Here is a 15,681-nt window from a genome sequence, read left to right as displayed (position 1 = left end):
TTAACAATTTTTAACAGTTATTTTATCGTTTAATTCTATCCTGTGGAAGGTTTTACGAATATGTATTTTGGCTACCTAATGTTTGTTTTGTGCTATTTTTATACCCAATATTGTTTTCAGTGGCTTGTTTGGTTTTGTTGCTTTTTTTCCCAGTTATGAGATGCTTTAAGCAGGTCACTGGAGAGGTAGTGTATACATTTTCTAACTAAATACCAGAACTAGTGGAAAGCCTCTGTATTTTGTTGTTGTTATGATTGTTTTTAGATTTGAATTTTACATCACTGTTTATCCTGCTGCTTGTTTCTTTTTCATGCATCCTACATAAAAGGTATATCTGTAATGAGGGGGTAAGGCCTTGGATCAGAACCTCTGACTGTAGCTAGGACCCCTCCATATCTCTCCCAGAAGGCAATACTTCTAAAAAAAATTTCTCAATTCAGTTTCATCTGAACTTTGGAATAGTTGGAAGGTATGTAATATTCTAATCTGGGAGGCAAAAGAGGGATTTCAGTGCACTGTAATGGTATCTGTATTTCAGAAAGAAGGAAGAATGGTTAAGTGACAATTTGCCTGAGAACAGATGCACCAATGTACACCCCCAACCTTCCAAAGTAATAGCAGTGTCTCAGTTAATTGATTCTTGTACACACAAAAAATCTGCTAAAGATTTAGAAGTGACATGTAAACACATCCATCTCTCAGGATGATATTTTTATTCTCTTGCCTATGTTTTCTCTGGAATTCAATCTCACCAAATAGAAACCAGTTCAGGTTGATTTGAGTTATACACCTCATCAAAAAAGACATCAGCATCCCCAGCTTCCCCTTCCATGATATACTTTGTCAGCTGTTATTCACCTTACTTACCAATTAGGTTTAAAACTACTGGCCCTAACCCAACCTGTTTTGAGGTGTATTTTATTACTCTAACTTTTATTTAACAGTTACTACTCCTCTAACTTAACACCTTTGTGGTATAAGGGTAACTTTGGGGACCTCACACATTTAGATCAGTCTCAACTGATACTGATGAGAGCATACAATAGGAATATGTATATAAAGTTTAATTCCCCCTACAACCCACACAAGTGCCACAAAGATCACTGTTGGGTTCCCATTCTGTCCCTTCACCACTGTTTTTCCCCCTTTCTTACTTTCATTGAACCTTTCAAGACTTCACTTGCTGGAAAGGGCTCATATGTTTACTTCTTCTTTCCTCACCATTACTATCTGTACTAGTAATTTTTAGAGGAGAATTTAGGTAAGCTGGGATTTATTAGATTGTTGTTTTACCATGTGTGCGTGTGTACGTTTGTGTGTGTGTGTGTGCATGTGTGCATGCTTCTTTCATTTGTATTGTATTGACTAATTCCTTACACTGTTAGTTTTCTTAATAAACTGTAAATCTTTCCAAGAATCTACACACTTTACATGAGGTGTTGTCCAAGTCCTTGACCCTGGTATACATCTGGCAGAAGGTCCCAATAGTAATTGCCCCCAGATGTATGTGTGCTCTGGACATTGTAAAGGGAACACTCCTATAGCTAAGATATATGTGTTTGTAAGTCATTTGGGAAACATGCCTTATGAAGAATCATTGATTCCATTTGAAGATATAGACTCTGATCCACAAAATTGTATCCTGAAATATAATTTAGTCTTTAAGATAACACAAGATTCCTATTTATTTGTGCTTTCCTTTGTGTCATGTGTTAAACAGAAAGAGTGGGATTACAAGAATATAGTCCCAATCAAAAGTAGCAGTTCCTTCCCATTCCTTTCCATTCAGCTAATCATCCAAATTTTAAGCTTTTTTATCAGATTCCACAGGCACAGTCCTGGTTACTAGATTAGGACTGAAATTATGCAAACAAAGAACATTACACTAGAAAGTGTTACTTCAGTGACATGGGAGATGCAATCTATTCCTGCAGGTTCTCTTAACCCTTCTAGGAAATGGTGCAGACTTTACACACCATGCACACAAAATGATTTTCTTTCTTTCTTTTTTTTACAATGGCCATTTAGTAGCAAGTAGAATGTGTCATATGATTGTCTAGATTATTTGCTTACAATACATAATAAACAATACTTCAAATTTTTCCCATCTGTACAGCAGGTAGTATTCATCTAGCAACACATGCTCAGAATGTACTGACTTGCTCAGTCTGCAGATGTTCCAGGATCATTGTGGGCAGATAGTAGTGGGATCCTGCCTAGAGTGGGTTGGAGAATTAGTTGCCCCAAACCAATTTCCCAACCTCAAGGAACTGAGGGATAGAAGAAAAAATAGCCTCTGAATAGTGGTGCTCTAGGAATTTGTTTTGATGGAGTTCTTAACACTCCTAGAAAGGACGGGAGAACCTGAATGAATAGATTGCACTCATAGAGACAGCCTAGAACTCCATCTGGATATGATAGCACAACCTTCCAAAACTATGTCCTTAAAAGCTACCATCTCCCAAATCTCCAGGCATTTTCAGATCCAGTTCCTACTAACATAAATGCTACAAACAGACTTTGCAATATTGACAACAGTGGAATAGTACAGAGGCACCTTTTAAAGTTGATTTTTCAACATATAACAAATATGAGGGATAAGAATGGAAAAGTAATATATGAAGTCAATTTGCATAGCATTTTTTAAAATGTTTAAATACTGTAAAAACTTTCTCTCTTTCTCTCTCATTTGAGGTTCCCAGGTGCAATATGAACTGAAAAGTGTTTGAGCATCTCTGGTCCTACCTTGATAAAGCAGTTCAAGTGCTGATGTGTACTTCAGTTGACTTGTTGGGCATCTTCCTTGTGCATGTACCACACTTTCATGAAGAGTTGAAGTTGAAGAGTTATGGATACTTGGTCCTGGTGGTGCTGCTTTGTAGAAATGTGTGTTCAGGAAAAATGGGGTTGTAAAAAAGACCCATGATAAAGAACTGAGTTTTCAGTTTTCAAGCAGGGTTTTCAGTTTCTCAACTGGGTCATATTTAATGCTAATCTATAGCTTAGCATTGCAACTGAACTGGTTCATTGCAGTCCAGAGAATGTTTTGCATAAAGAATGTCTGTGTTCAATTCCTGCAATTTCCTAAAGGATCAGGTACTATATGAGGTGAATAACACTGGAGACCAACTGCTAGTCAGTAGACAATACTGACTACGATCAGCCACTGGTCACATTCAATATAAGGTGGCTTCATGTGTTCACTTGATAAAGATGTAAGTTTAGTATCTGATATTCTTCAACCCTGGACCTCTAGCTTTTGAAGGAGAGCAACAATCTTCATTACGTGGTGAAGAGGATGATGCTCCCTCCTTAGGATCAGGAAGATGGATTCATCCATCTTGCTGTAGAAGCCTGTTAATATATATATATTAAGTATATAGACTCAGGGCAAGCTAGCTGCCTTAGGCCGTTTCCGCATGGGCAATTAATGGCGGCCTGGAGACGGTAAAAACGCCGTCTCCAGGCCACCATTCGCACAAGGGGCGCAGCTGCATCGCAGCCTCACAGCCCTCGCGCCGCCCGCCCGTTGCGAGGCTGGCGTGTCCCCAGAGCGCTTGGAAGCGCTCTTTTTGGGGAAACGCTGCCTCGAAGCCGCTGCCGAGCGAACGGCAGCGGCTTCGTGACGCCTCCCCCACCCGGCACTTACCTTGTCCCCGGGCCTCCGGCGCGTCGCCGAGGCCTGGGGACACGCCCCCCCTGTTGGGGGGGGGGGGGCGGGGGGGGGGGGGGGGGGGGGGGGGGGGGGGGGCGGGGGGGGGGGGGGGGGGGGGGGCGGGGGGGCGCGGCTAGGGGGTGGGGGTGGTGGGGGGGGGGGGGGGGGGGGGGGGGGGGGGGGGGGGGGGGGGGGGGGGGGGGGGGGGGGGGGTGGCGGGGGGGGGGGGGGGGGGGGGGAGGGTGGGGGGGGGGTGGGGTTACGGGGGGGGGGGGGAATGGGGGGGGGGGGGGGGGGGGGGGGGGTGTGGTGGGGGGGGGGGGGGGGGGGGGGGGGGGGGGTGGGGGGGGGGGGGGGTGTGGGGGGGGGGGGGTGGGGGGGGGGGGGGGGGGGGGGGGGGGGGGGTGGGGGGGGGGGGGGGGGGGGGGGGGGGGGGGTGGGGGGGGGGGGGGGTGGGGGGGGGGGGGGGTGGGGGGGGGGGGGGGTGGGGGGGGGGGGGGGTGGGGGGGGGGGGGGGTGGGGGGGGGGGGGGGTGGGGGGGGGGGGGGGTGGGGGGGGGGGGGGGTGGGGGGGGGGGGGGGTGGGGGGGGGGGGGGGTGGGGGGGGGGGGGGGTGGGGGGGGGGGGGGGTGGGGGGGGGGGGGGGTGGGGGGGGGGGGGGGTGGGGGGGGGGGGGGGTGGGGGGGGGGGGGGGTGGGGGGGGGGGGGGGTGGGGGGGGGGGGGGGTGGGGGGGGGGGGGGGTGGGGGGGGGGGGGGGTGGGGGGGGGGGGGGGTGGGGGGGGGGGGGGGTGGGGGGGGGGGGGGGTGGGGGGGGGGGGGGGTGGGGGGGGGGGGGGGTGGGGGGGGGGGGGGGTGGGGGGGGGGGGGGGTGGGGGGGGGGGGGGGTGGGGGGGGGGGGGGGTGGGGGGGGGGGGGGGTGGGGGGGGGGGGGGGTGGGGGGGGGGGGGGGTGGGGGGGGGGGGGGGTGGGGGGGGGGGGGGGTGGGGGGGGGGGGGGGTGGGGGGGGGGGGGGGTGGGGGGGGGGGGGGGTGGGGGGGGGGGGGGGTGGGGGGGGGGGGGGGTGGGGGGGGGGGGGGGTGGGGGGGGGGGGGGGTGGGGGGGGGGGGGGGTGGGGGGGGGGGGGGGTGGGGGGGGGGGGGGGTGGGGGGGGGGGGGGGTGGGGGGGGGGGGGGGTGGGGGGGGGGGGGGGTGGGGGGGGGGGGGGGTGGGGGGGGGGGGGGGTGGGGGGGGGGGGGGGTGGGGGGGGGGGGGGGTGGGGGGGGGGGGGGGTGGGGGGGGGGGGGGGTGGGGGGGGGGGGGGGTGGGGGGGGGGGGGGGTGGGGGGGGGGGGGGGTGGGGGGGGGGGGGGGTGGGGGGGGGGGGGGGTGGGGGGGGGGGGGGGTGGGGGGGGGGGGGGGTGGGGGGGGGGGGGGGTGGGGGGGGGGGGGGGTGGGGGGGGGGGGGGGTGGGGGGGGGGGGGGGTGGGGGGGGGGGGGGGTGGGGGGGGGGGGGGGTGGGGGGGGGGGGGGGTGGGGGGGGGGGGGGGTGGGGGGGGGGGGGGGTGGGGGGGGGGGGGGGTGGGGGGGGGGGGGGGTGGGGGGGGGGGGGGGTGGGGGGGGGGGGGGGTGGGGGGGGGGGGGGGTGGGGGGGGGGGGGGGTGGGGGGGGGGGGGGGTGGGGGGGGGGGGGGGTGGGGGGGGGGGGGGGTGGGGGGGGGGGGGGGTGGGGGGGGGGGGGGGTGGGGGGGGGGGGGGGTGGGGGGGGGGGGGGGTGGGGGGGGGGGGGGGTGGGGGGGGGGGGGGGTGGGGGGGGGGGGGGGTGGGGGGGGGGGGGGGTGGGGGGGGGGGGGGGTGGGGGGGGGGGGGGGTGGGGGGGGGGGGGGGTGGGGGGGGGGGGGGGTGGGGGGGGGGGGGGGTGGGGGGGGGGGGGGGTGGGGGGGGGGGGGGGTGGGGGGGGGGGGGGGTGGGGGGGGGGGGGGGTGGGGGGGGGGGGGGGTGGGGGGGGGGGGGGGTGGGGGGGGGGGGGGGTGGGGGGGGGGGGGGGTGGGGGGGGGGGGGGGTGGGGGGGGGGGGGGGTGGGGGGGGGGGGGGGTGGGGGGGGGGGGGGGTGGGGGGGGGGGGGGGTGGGGGGGGGGGGGGGTGGGGGGGGGGGGGGGTGGGGGGGGGGGGGGGTGGGGGGGGGGGGGGGTGGGGGGGGGGGGGGGTGGGGGGGGGGGGGGGTGGGGGGGGGGGGGGGTGGGGGGGGGGGGGGGTGGGGGGGGGGGGGGGTGGGGGGGGGGGGGGGTGGGGGGGGGGGGGGGTGGGGGGGGGGGGGGGTGGGGGGGGGGGGGGGTGGGGGGGGGGGGGGGTGGGGGGGGGGGGGGGTGGGGGGGGGGGGGGGTGGGGGGGGGGGGGGGTGGGGGGGGGGGGGGGTGGGGGGGGGGGGGGGTGGGGGGGGGGGGGGGTGGGGGGGGGGGGGGGTGGGGGGGGGGGGGGGTGGGGGGGGGGGGGGGTGGGGGGGGGGGGGGGTGGGGGGGGGGGGGGGTGGGGGGGGGGGGGGGTGGGGGGGGGGGGGGGTGGGGGGGGGGGGGGGTGGGGGGGGGGGGGGGTGGGGGGGGGGGGGGGTGGGGGGGGGGGGGGGTGGGGGGGGGGGGGGGTGGGGGGGGGGGGGGGTGGGGGGGGGGGGGGGTGGGGGGGGGGGGGGGTGGGGGGGGGGGGGGGTGGGGGGGGGGGGGGGTGGGGGGGGGGGGGGGTGGGGGGGGGGGGGGGTGGGGGGGGGGGGGGGTGGGGGGGGGGGGGGGTGGGGGGGGGGGGGGGTGGGGGGGGGGGGGGGTGGGGGGGGGGGGGGGTGGGGGGGGGGGGGGGTGGGGGGGGGGGGGGGTGGGGGGGGGGGGGGGTGGGGGGGGGGGGGGGTGGGGGGGGGGGGGGGTGGGGGGGGGGGGGGGTGGGGGGGGGGGGGGGTGGGGGGGGGGGGGGGTGGGGGGGGGGGGGGGTGGGGGGGGGGGGGGGTGGGGGGGGGGGGGGGTGGGGGGGGGGGGGGGTGGGGGGGGGGGGGGGTGGGGGGGGGGGGGGGTGGGGGGGGGGGGGGGTGGGGGGGGGGGGGGGTGGGGGGGGGGGGGGGTGGGGGGGGGGGGGGGTGGGGGGGGGGGGGGGTGGGGGGGGGGGGGGGTGGGGGGGGGGGGGGGTGGGGGGGGGGGGGGGTGGGGGGGGGGGGGGGTGGGGGGGGGGGGGGGTGGGGGGGGGGGGGGGTGGGGGGGGGGGGGGGTGGGGGGGGGGGGGGGTGGGGGGGGGGGGGGGTGGGGGGGGGGGGGGGTGGGGGGGGGGGGGGGTGGGGGGGGGGGGGGGTGGGGGGGGGGGGGGGTGGGGGGGGGGGGGGGTGGGGGGGGGGGGGGGTGGGGGGGGGGGGGGGTGGGGGGGGGGGGGGGTGGGGGGGGGGGGGGGTGGGGGGGGGGGGGGGTGGGGGGGGGGGGGGGTGGGGGGGGGGGGGGGTGGGGGGGGGGGGGGGTGGGGGGGGGGGGGGGTGGGGGGGGGGGGGGGTGGGGGGGGGGGGGGGTGGGGGGGGGGGGGGGTGGGGGGGGGGGGGGGTGGGGGGGGGGGGGGGTGGGGGGGGGGGGGGGTGGGGGGGGGGGGGGGTGGGGGGGGGGGGGGGTGGGGGGGGGGGGGGGTGGGGGGGGGGGGGGGTGGGGGGGGGGGGGGGTGGGGGGGGGGGGGGGTGGGGGGGGGGGGGGGTGGGGGGGGGGGGGGGTGGGGGGGGGGGGGGGTGGGGGGGGGGGGGGGTGGGGGGGGGGGGGGGTGGGGGGGGGGGGGGGTGGGGGGGGGGGGGGGTGGGGGGGGGGGGGGGTGGGGGGGGGGGGGGGTGGGGGGGGGGGGGGGTGGGGGGGGGGGGGGGTGGGGGGGGGGGGGGGTGGGGGGGGGGGGGGGTGGGGGGGGGGGGGGGTGGGGGGGGGGGGGGGTGGGGGGGGGGGGGGGTGGGGGGGGGGGGGGGTGGGGGGGGGGGGGGGTGGGGGGGGGGGGGGGTGGGGGGGGGGGGGGGTGGGGGGGGGGGGGGGTGGGGGGGGGGGGGGGTGGGGGGGGGGGGGGGTGGGGGGGGGGGGGGGTGGGGGGGGGGGGGGGTGGGGGGGGGGGGGGGTGGGGGGGGGGGGGGGTGGGGGGGGGGGGGGGTGGGGGGGGGGGGGGGTGGGGGGGGGGGGGGGTGGGGGGGGGGGGGGGTGGGGGGGGGGGGGGGTGGGGGGGGGGGGGGGTGGGGGGGGGGGGGGGTGGGGGGGGGGGGGGGTGGGGGGGGGGGGGGGTGGGGGGGGGGGGGGGTGGGGGGGGGGGGGGGTGGGGGGGGGGGGGGGTGGGGGGGGGGGGGGGTGGGGGGGGGGGGGGGTGGGGGGGGGGGGGGGTGGGGGGGGGGGGGGGTGGGGGGGGGGGGGGGTGGGGGGGGGGGGGGGTGGGGGGGGGGGGGGGTGGGGGGGGGGGGGGGTGGGGGGGGGGGGGGGTGGGGGGGGGGGGGGGTGGGGGGGGGGGGGGGTGGGGGGGGGGGGGGGTGGGGGGGGGGGGGGGTGGGGGGGGGGGGGGGTGGGGGGGGGGGGGGGTGGGGGGGGGGGGGGGTGGGGGGGGGGGGGGGTGGGGGGGGGGGGGGGTGGGGGGGGGGGGGGGTGGGGGGGGGGGGGGGTGGGGGGGGGGGGGGGTGGGGGGGGGGGGGGGTGGGGGGGGGGGGGGGTGGGGGGGGGGGGGGGTGGGGGGGGGGGGGGGTGGGGGGGGGGGGGGGTGGGGGGGGGGGGGGGTGGGGGGGGGGGGGGGTGGGGGGGGGGGGGGGTGGGGGGGGGGGGGGGTGGGGGGGGGGGGGGGTGGGGGGGGGGGGGGGTGGGGGGGGGGGGGGGTGGGGGGGGGGGGGGGTGGGGGGGGGGGGGGGTGGGGGGGGGGGGGGGTGGGGGGGGGGGGGGGTGGGGGGGGGGGGGGGTGGGGGGGGGGGGGGGTGGGGGGGGGGGGGGGTGGGGGGGGGGGGGGGTGGGGGGGGGGGGGGGTGGGGGGGGGGGGGGGTGGGGGGGGGGGGGGGTGGGGGGGGGGGGGGGTGGGGGGGGGGGGGGGTGGGGGGGGGGGGGGGTGGGGGGGGGGGGGGGTGGGGGGGGGGGGGGGTGGGGGGGGGGGGGGGTGGGGGGGGGGGGGGGTGGGGGGGGGGGGGGGTGGGGGGGGGGGGGGGTGGGGGGGGGGGGGGGTGGGGGGGGGGGGGGGTGGGGGGGGGGGGGGGTGGGGGGGGGGGGGGGTGGGGGGGGGGGGGGGTGGGGGGGGGGGGGGGTGGGGGGGGGGGGGGGTGGGGGGGGGGGGGGGTGGGGGGGGGGGGGGGTGGGGGGGGGGGGGGGTGGGGGGGGGGGGGGGTGGGGGGGGGGGGGGGTGGGGGGGGGGGGGGGTGGGGGGGGGGGGGGGTGGGGGGGGGGGGGGGTGGGGGGGGGGGGGGGTGGGGGGGGGGGGGGGTGGGGGGGGGGGGGGGTGGGGGGGGGGGGGGGTGGGGGGGGGGGGGGGTGGGGGGGGGGGGGGGTGGGGGGGGGGGGGGGTGGGGGGGGGGGGGGGTGGGGGGGGGGGGGGGTGGGGGGGGGGGGGGGTGGGGGGGGGGGGGGGTGGGGGGGGGGGGGGGTGGGGGGGGGGGGGGGTGGGGGGGGGGGGGGGTGGGGGGGGGGGGGGGTGGGGGGGGGGGGGGGTGGGGGGGGGGGGGGGTGGGGGGGGGGGGGGGTGGGGGGGGGGGGGGGTGGGGGGGGGGGGGGGTGGGGGGGGGGGGGGGTGGGGGGGGGGGGGGGTGGGGGGGGGGGGGGGTGGGGGGGGGGGGGGGTGGGGGGGGGGGGGGGTGGGGGGGGGGGGGGGTGGGGGGGGGGGGGGGTGGGGGGGGGGGGGGGTGGGGGGGGGGGGGGGTGGGGGGGGGGGGGGGTGGGGGGGGGGGGGGGTGGGGGGGGGGGGGGGTGGGGGGGGGGGGGGGTGGGGGGGGGGGGGGGTGGGGGGGGGGGGGGGTGGGGGGGGGGGGGGGTGGGGGGGGGGGGGGGTGGGGGGGGGGGGGGGTGGGGGGGGGGGGGGGTGGGGGGGGGGGGGGGTGGGGGGGGGGGGGGGTGGGGGGGGGGGGGGGTGGGGGGGGGGGGGGGTGGGGGGGGGGGGGGGTGGGGGGGGGGGGGGGTGGGGGGGGGGGGGGGTGGGGGGGGGGGGGGGTGGGGGGGGGGGGGGGTGGGGGGGGGGGGGGGTGGGGGGGGGGGGGGGTGGGGGGGGGGGGGGGTGGGGGGGGGGGGGGGTGGGGGGGGGGGGGGGTGGGGGGGGGGGGGGGTGGGGGGGGGGGGGGGTGGGGGGGGGGGGGGGTGGGGGGGGGGGGGGGTGGGGGGGGGGGGGGGTGGGGGGGGGGGGGGGTGGGGGGGGGGGGGGGTGGGGGGGGGGGGGGGTGGGGGGGGGGGGGGGTGGGGGGGGGGGGGGGTGGGGGGGGGGGGGGGTGGGGGGGGGGGGGGGTGGGGGGGGGGGGGGGTGGGGGGGGGGGGGGGTGGGGGGGGGGGGGGGTGGGGGGGGGGGGGGGTGGGGGGGGGGGGGGGTGGGGGGGGGGGGGGGTGGGGGGGGGGGGGGGTGGGGGGGGGGGGGGGTGGGGGGGGGGGGGGGTGGGGGGGGGGGGGGGTGGGGGGGGGGGGGGGTGGGGGGGGGGGGGGGTGGGGGGGGGGGGGGGTGGGGGGGGGGGGGGGTGGGGGGGGGGGGGGGTGGGGGGGGGGGGGGGTGGGGGGGGGGGGGGGTGGGGGGGGGGGGGGGTGGGGGGGGGGGGGGGTGGGGGGGGGGGGGGGTGGGGGGGGGGGGGGGTGGGGGGGGGGGGGGGTGGGGGGGGGGGGGGGTGGGGGGGGGGGGGGGTGGGGGGGGGGGGGGGTGGGGGGGGGGGGGGGTGGGGGGGGGGGGGGGTGGGGGGGGGGGGGGGTGGGGGGGGGGGGGGGTGGGGGGGGGGGGGGGTGGGGGGGGGGGGGGGTGGGGGGGGGGGGGGGTGGGGGGGGGGGGGGGTGGGGGGGGGGGGGGGTGGGGGGGGGGGGGGGTGGGGGGGGGGGGGGGTGGGGGGGGGGGGGGGTGGGGGGGGGGGGGGGTGGGGGGGGGGGGGGGTGGGGGGGGGGGGGGGTGGGGGGGGGGGGGGGTGGGGGGGGGGGGGGGTGGGGGGGGGGGGGGGTGGGGGGGGGGGGGGGTGGGGGGGGGGGGGGGTGGGGGGGGGGGGGGGTGGGGGGGGGGGGGGGTGGGGGGGGGGGGGGGTGGGGGGGGGGGGGGGTGGGGGGGGGGGGGGGTGGGGGGGGGGGGGGGTGGGGGGGGGGGGGGGTGGGGGGGGGGGGGGGTGGGGGGGGGGGGGGGTGGGGGGGGGGGGGGGTGGGGGGGGGGGGGGGTGGGGGGGGGGGGGGGTGGGGGGGGGGGGGGGTGGGGGGGGGGGGGGGTGGGGGGGGGGGGGGGTGGGGGGGGGGGGGGGTGGGGGGGGGGGGGGGTGGGGGGGGGGGGGGGTGGGGGGGGGGGGGGGTGGGGGGGGGGGGGGGTGGGGGGGGGGGGGGGTGGGGGGGGGGGGGGGTGGGGGGGGGGGGGGGTGGGGGGGGGGGGGGGTGGGGGGGGGGGGGGGTGGGGGGGGGGGGGGGTGGGGGGGGGGGGGGGTGGGGGGGGGGGGGGGTGGGGGGGGGGGGGGGTGGGGGGGGGGGGGGGTGGGGGGGGGGGGGGGTGGGGGGGGGGGGGGGTGGGGGGGGGGGGGGGTGGGGGGGGGGGGGGGTGGGGGGGGGGGGGGGTGGGGGGGGGGGGGGGTGGGGGGGGGGGGGGGTGGGGGGGGGGGGGGGTGGGGGGGGGGGGGGGTGGGGGGGGGGGGGGGTGGGGGGGGGGGGGGGTGGGGGGGGGGGGGGGTGGGGGGGGGGGGGGGTGGGGGGGGGGGGGGGTGGGGGGGGGGGGGGGTGGGGGGGGGGGGGGGTGGGGGGGGGGGGGGGTGGGGGGGGGGGGGGGTGGGGGGGGGGGGGGGTGGGGGGGGGGGGGGGTGGGGGGGGGGGGGGGTGGGGGGGGGGGGGGGTGGGGGGGGGGGGGGGTGGGGGGGGGGGGGGGTGGGGGGGGGGGGGGGTGGGGGGGGGGGGGGGTGGGGGGGGGGGGGGGTGGGGGGGGGGGGGGGTGGGGGGGGGGGGGGGTGGGGGGGGGGGGGGGTGGGGGGGGGGGGGGGTGGGGGGGGGGGGGGGTGGGGGGGGGGGGGGGTGGGGGGGGGGGGGGGTGGGGGGGGGGGGGGGTGGGGGGGGGGGGGGGTGGGGGGGGGGGGGGGTGGGGGGGGGGGGGGGTGGGGGGGGGGGGGGGTGGGGGGGGGGGGGGGTGGGGGGGGGGGGGGGTGGGGGGGGGGGGGGGTGGGGGGGGGGGGGGGTGGGGGGGGGGGGGGGTGGGGGGGGGGGGGGGTGGGGGGGGGGGGGGGTGGGGGGGGGGGGGGGTGGGGGGGGGGGGGGGTGGGGGGGGGGGGGGGTGGGGGGGGGGGGGGGTGGGGGGGGGGGGGGGTGGGGGGGGGGGGGGGTGGGGGGGGGGGGGGGTGGGGGGGGGGGGGGGTGGGGGGGGGGGGGGGTGGGGGGGGGGGGGGGTGGGGGGGGGGGGGGGTGGGGGGGGGGGGGGGTGGGGGGGGGGGGGGGTGGGGGGGGGGGGGGGTGGGGGGGGGGGGGGGTGGGGGGGGGGGGGGGTGGGGGGGGGGGGGGGTGGGGGGGGGGGGGGGTGGGGGGGGGGGGGGGTGGGGGGGGGGGGGGGTGGGGGGGGGGGGGGGTGGGGGGGGGGGGGGGTGGGGGGGGGGGGGGGTGGGGGGGGGGGGGGGTGGGGGGGGGGGGGGGTGGGGGGGGGGGGGGGTGGGGGGGGGGGGGGGTGGGGGGGGGGGGGGGTGGGGGGGGGGGGGGGTGGGGGGGGGGGGGGGTGGGGGGGGGGGGGGGTGGGGGGGGGGGGGGGTGGGGGGGGGGGGGGGTGGGGGGGGGGGGGGGTGGGGGGGGGGGGGGGTGGGGGGGGGGGGGGGTGGGGGGGGGGGGGGGTGGGGGGGGGGGGGGGTGGGGGGGGGGGGGGGTGGGGGGGGGGGGGGGTGGGGGGGGGGGGGGGTGGGGGGGGGGGGGGGTGGGGGGGGGGGGGGGTGGGGGGGGGGGGGGGTGGGGGGGGGGGGGGGTGGGGGGGGGGGGGGGTGGGGGGGGGGGGGGGTGGGGGGGGGGGGGGGTGGGGGGGGGGGGGGGTGGGGGGGGGGGGGGGTGGGGGGGGGGGGGGGTGGGGGGGGGGGGGGGTGGGGGGGGGGGGGGGTGGGGGGGGGGGGGGGTGGGGGGGGGGGGGGGTGGGGGGGGGGGGGGGTGGGGGGGGGGGGGGGTGGGGGGGGGGGGGGGTGGGGGGGGGGGGGGGTGGGGGGGGGGGGGGGTGGGGGGGGGGGGGGGTGGGGGGGGGGGGGGGTGGGGGGGGGGGGGGGTGGGGGGGGGGGGGGGTGGGGGGGGGGGGGGGTGGGGGGGGGGGGGGGTGGGGGGGGGGGGGGGTGGGGGGGGGGGGGGGTGGGGGGGGGGGGGGGTGGGGGGGGGGGGGGGTGGGGGGGGGGGGGGGTGGGGGGGGGGGGGGGTGGGGGGGGGGGGGGGTGGGGGGGGGGGGGGGTGGGGGGGGGGGGGGGTGGGGGGGGGGGGGGGTGGGGGGGGGGGGGGGTGGGGGGGGGGGGGGGTGGGGGGGGGGGGGGGTGGGGGGGGGGGGGGGTGGGGGGGGGGGGGGGTGGGGGGGGGGGGGGGTGGGGGGGGGGGGGGGTGGGGGGGGGGGGGGGTGGGGGGGGGGGGGGGTGGGGGGGGGGGGGGGTGGGGGGGGGGGGGGGTGGGGGGGGGGGGGGGTGGGGGGGGGGGGGGGTGGGGGGGGGGGGGGGTGGGGGGGGGGGGGGGTGGGGGGGGGGGGGGGTGGGGGGGGGGGGGGGTGGGGGGGGGGGGGGGTGGGGGGGGGGGGGGGTGGGGGGGGGGGGGGGTGGGGGGGGGGGGGGGTGGGGGGGGGGGGGGGTGGGGGGGGGGGGGGGTGGGGGGGGGGGGGGGTGGGGGGGGGGGGGGGTGGGGGGGGGGGGGGGTGGGGGGGGGGGGGGGTGGGGGGGGGGGGGGGTGGGGGGGGGGGGGGGTGGGGGGGGGGGGGGGTGGGGGGGGGGGGGGGTGGGGGGGGGGGGGGGTGGGGGGGGGGGGGGGTGGGGGGGGGGGGGGGTGGGGGGGGGGGGGGGTGGGGGGGGGGGGGGGTGGGGGGGGGGGGGGGTGGGGGGGGGGGGGGGTGGGGGGGGGGGGGGGTGGGGGGGGGGGGGGGTGGGGGGGGGGGGGGGTGGGGGGGGGGGGGGGTGGGGGGGGGGGGGGGTGGGGGGGGGGGGGGGTGGGGGGGGGGGGGGGTGGGGGGGGGGGGGGGTGGGGGGGGGGGGGGGTGGGGGGGGGGGGGGGTGGGGGGGGGGGGGGGTGGGGGGGGGGGGGGGTGGGGGGGGGGGGGGGTGGGGGGGGGGGGGGGTGGGGGGGGGGGGGGGTGGGGGGGGGGGGGGGTGGGGGGGGGGGGGGGTGGGGGGGGGGGGGGGTGGGGGGGGGGGGGGGTGGGGGGGGGGGGGGGTGGGGGGGGGGGGGGGTGGGGGGGGGGGGGGGTGGGGGGGGGGGGGGGTGGGGGGGGGGGGGGGTGGGGGGGGGGGGGGGTGGGGGGGGGGGGGGGTGGGGGGGGGGGGGGGTGGGGGGGGGGGGGGGTGGGGGGGGGGGGGGGTGGGGGGGGGGGGGGGTGGGGGGGGGGGGGGGTGGGGGGGGGGGGGGGTGGGGGGGGGGGGGGGTGGGGGGGGGGGGGGGTGGGGGGGGGGGGGGGTGGGGGGGGGGGGGGGTGGGGGGGGGGGGGGGTGGGGGGGGGGGGGGGTGGGGGGGGGGGGGGGTGGGGGGGGGGGGGGGTGGGGGGGGGGGGGGGTGGGGGGGGGGGGGGGTGGGGGGGGGGGGGGGTGGGGGGGGGGGGGGGTGGGGGGGGGGGGGGGTGGGGGGGGGGGGGGGTGGGGGGGGGGGGGGGTGGGGGGGGGGGGGGGTGGGGGGGGGGGGGGGTGGGGGGGGGGGGGGGTGGGGGGGGGGGGGGGTGGGGGGGGGGGGGGGTGGGGGGGGGGGGGGGTGGGGGGGGGGGGGGGTGGGGGGGGGGGGGGGTGGGGGGGGGGGGGGGTGGGGGGGGGGGGGGGTGGGGGGGGGGGGGGGTGGGGGGGGGGGGGGGTGGGGGGGGGGGGGGGTGGGGGGGGGGGGGGGTGGGGGGGGGGGGGGGTGGGGGGGGGGGGGGGTGGGGGGGGGGGGGGGTGGGGGGGGGGGGGGGTGGGGGGGGGGGGGGGTGGGGGGGGGGGGGGGTGGGGGGGGGGGGGGGTGGGGGGGGGGGGGGGTGGGGGGGGGGGGGGGTGGGGGGGGGGGGGGGTGGGGGGGGGGGGGGGTGGGGGGGGGGGGGGGTGGGGGGGGGGGGGGGTGGGGGGGGGGGGGGGTGGGGGGGGGGGGGGGTGGGGGGGGGGGGGGGTGGGGGGGGGGGGGGGTGGGGGGGGGGGGGGGTGGGGGGGGGGGGGGGTGGGGGGGGGGGGGGGTGGGGGGGGGGGGGGGTGGGGGGGGGGGGGGGTGGGGGGGGGGGGGGGTGGGGGGGGGGGGGGGTGGGGGGGGGGGGGGGTGGGGGGGGGGGGGGGTGGGGGGGGGGGGGGGTGGGGGGGGGGGGGGGTGGGGGGGGGGGGGGGTGGGGGGGGGGGGGGGTGGGGGGGGGGGGGGGTGGGGGGGGGGGGGGGTGGGGGGGGGGGGGGGTGGGGGGGGGGGGGGGTGGGGGGGGGGGGGGGTGGGGGGGGGGGGGGGTGGGGGGGGGGGGGGGTGGGGGGGGGGGGGGGTGGGGGGGGGGGGGGGTGGGGGGGGGGGGGGGTGGGGGGGGGGGGGGGTGGGGGGGGGGGGGGGTGGGGGGGGGGGGGGGTGGGGGGGGGGGGGGGTGGGGGGGGGGGGGGGTGGGGGGGGGGGGGGGTGGGGGGGGGGGGGGGTGGGGGGGGGGGGGGGTGGGGGGGGGGGGGGGTGGGGGGGGGGGGGGGTGGGGGGGGGGGGGGGTGGGGGGGGGGGGGGGTGGGGGGGGGGGGGGGTGGGGGGGGGGGGGGGTGGGG

The 15,681-nt window shown here is 81.0% G+C and overlaps 1 protein-coding gene across 1 annotated transcript in view; it reads right to left on the bottom strand.

The window, feature by feature from the left end:
• Positions 1-15,429, bottom strand: part of LOC125435388 (basic proline-rich protein-like) — a gene marked incomplete at its 5' end in the record, with an annotated part of 35,057 nt that extends 19,628 nt beyond the window's left edge. Inside the window, 2 exons of the mRNA XM_048501589.1 lie at positions 3,713-3,894; positions 14,067-15,429. Coding sequence (XP_048357546.1) covers positions 3,713-3,894; positions 14,067-15,429 — 1,545 coding nt within the window. The remainder of the gene's footprint in view (positions 1-3,712; positions 3,895-14,066) is intronic.
• Positions 15,430-15,681: the final 252 nt, after the last annotated feature.

Source organism: Sphaerodactylus townsendi, linkage group LG06 (assembly GCF_021028975.2).
Source record: "Sphaerodactylus townsendi isolate TG3544 linkage group LG06, MPM_Stown_v2.3, whole genome shotgun sequence".
Classification (NCBI taxonomy): Eukaryota; Metazoa; Chordata; class Lepidosauria; order Squamata; family Sphaerodactylidae; genus Sphaerodactylus; species Sphaerodactylus townsendi.
The sequence above is the reverse complement of the archived record's forward strand: the minus strand, read 5'-3'. Positions and strand labels throughout refer to the sequence as shown.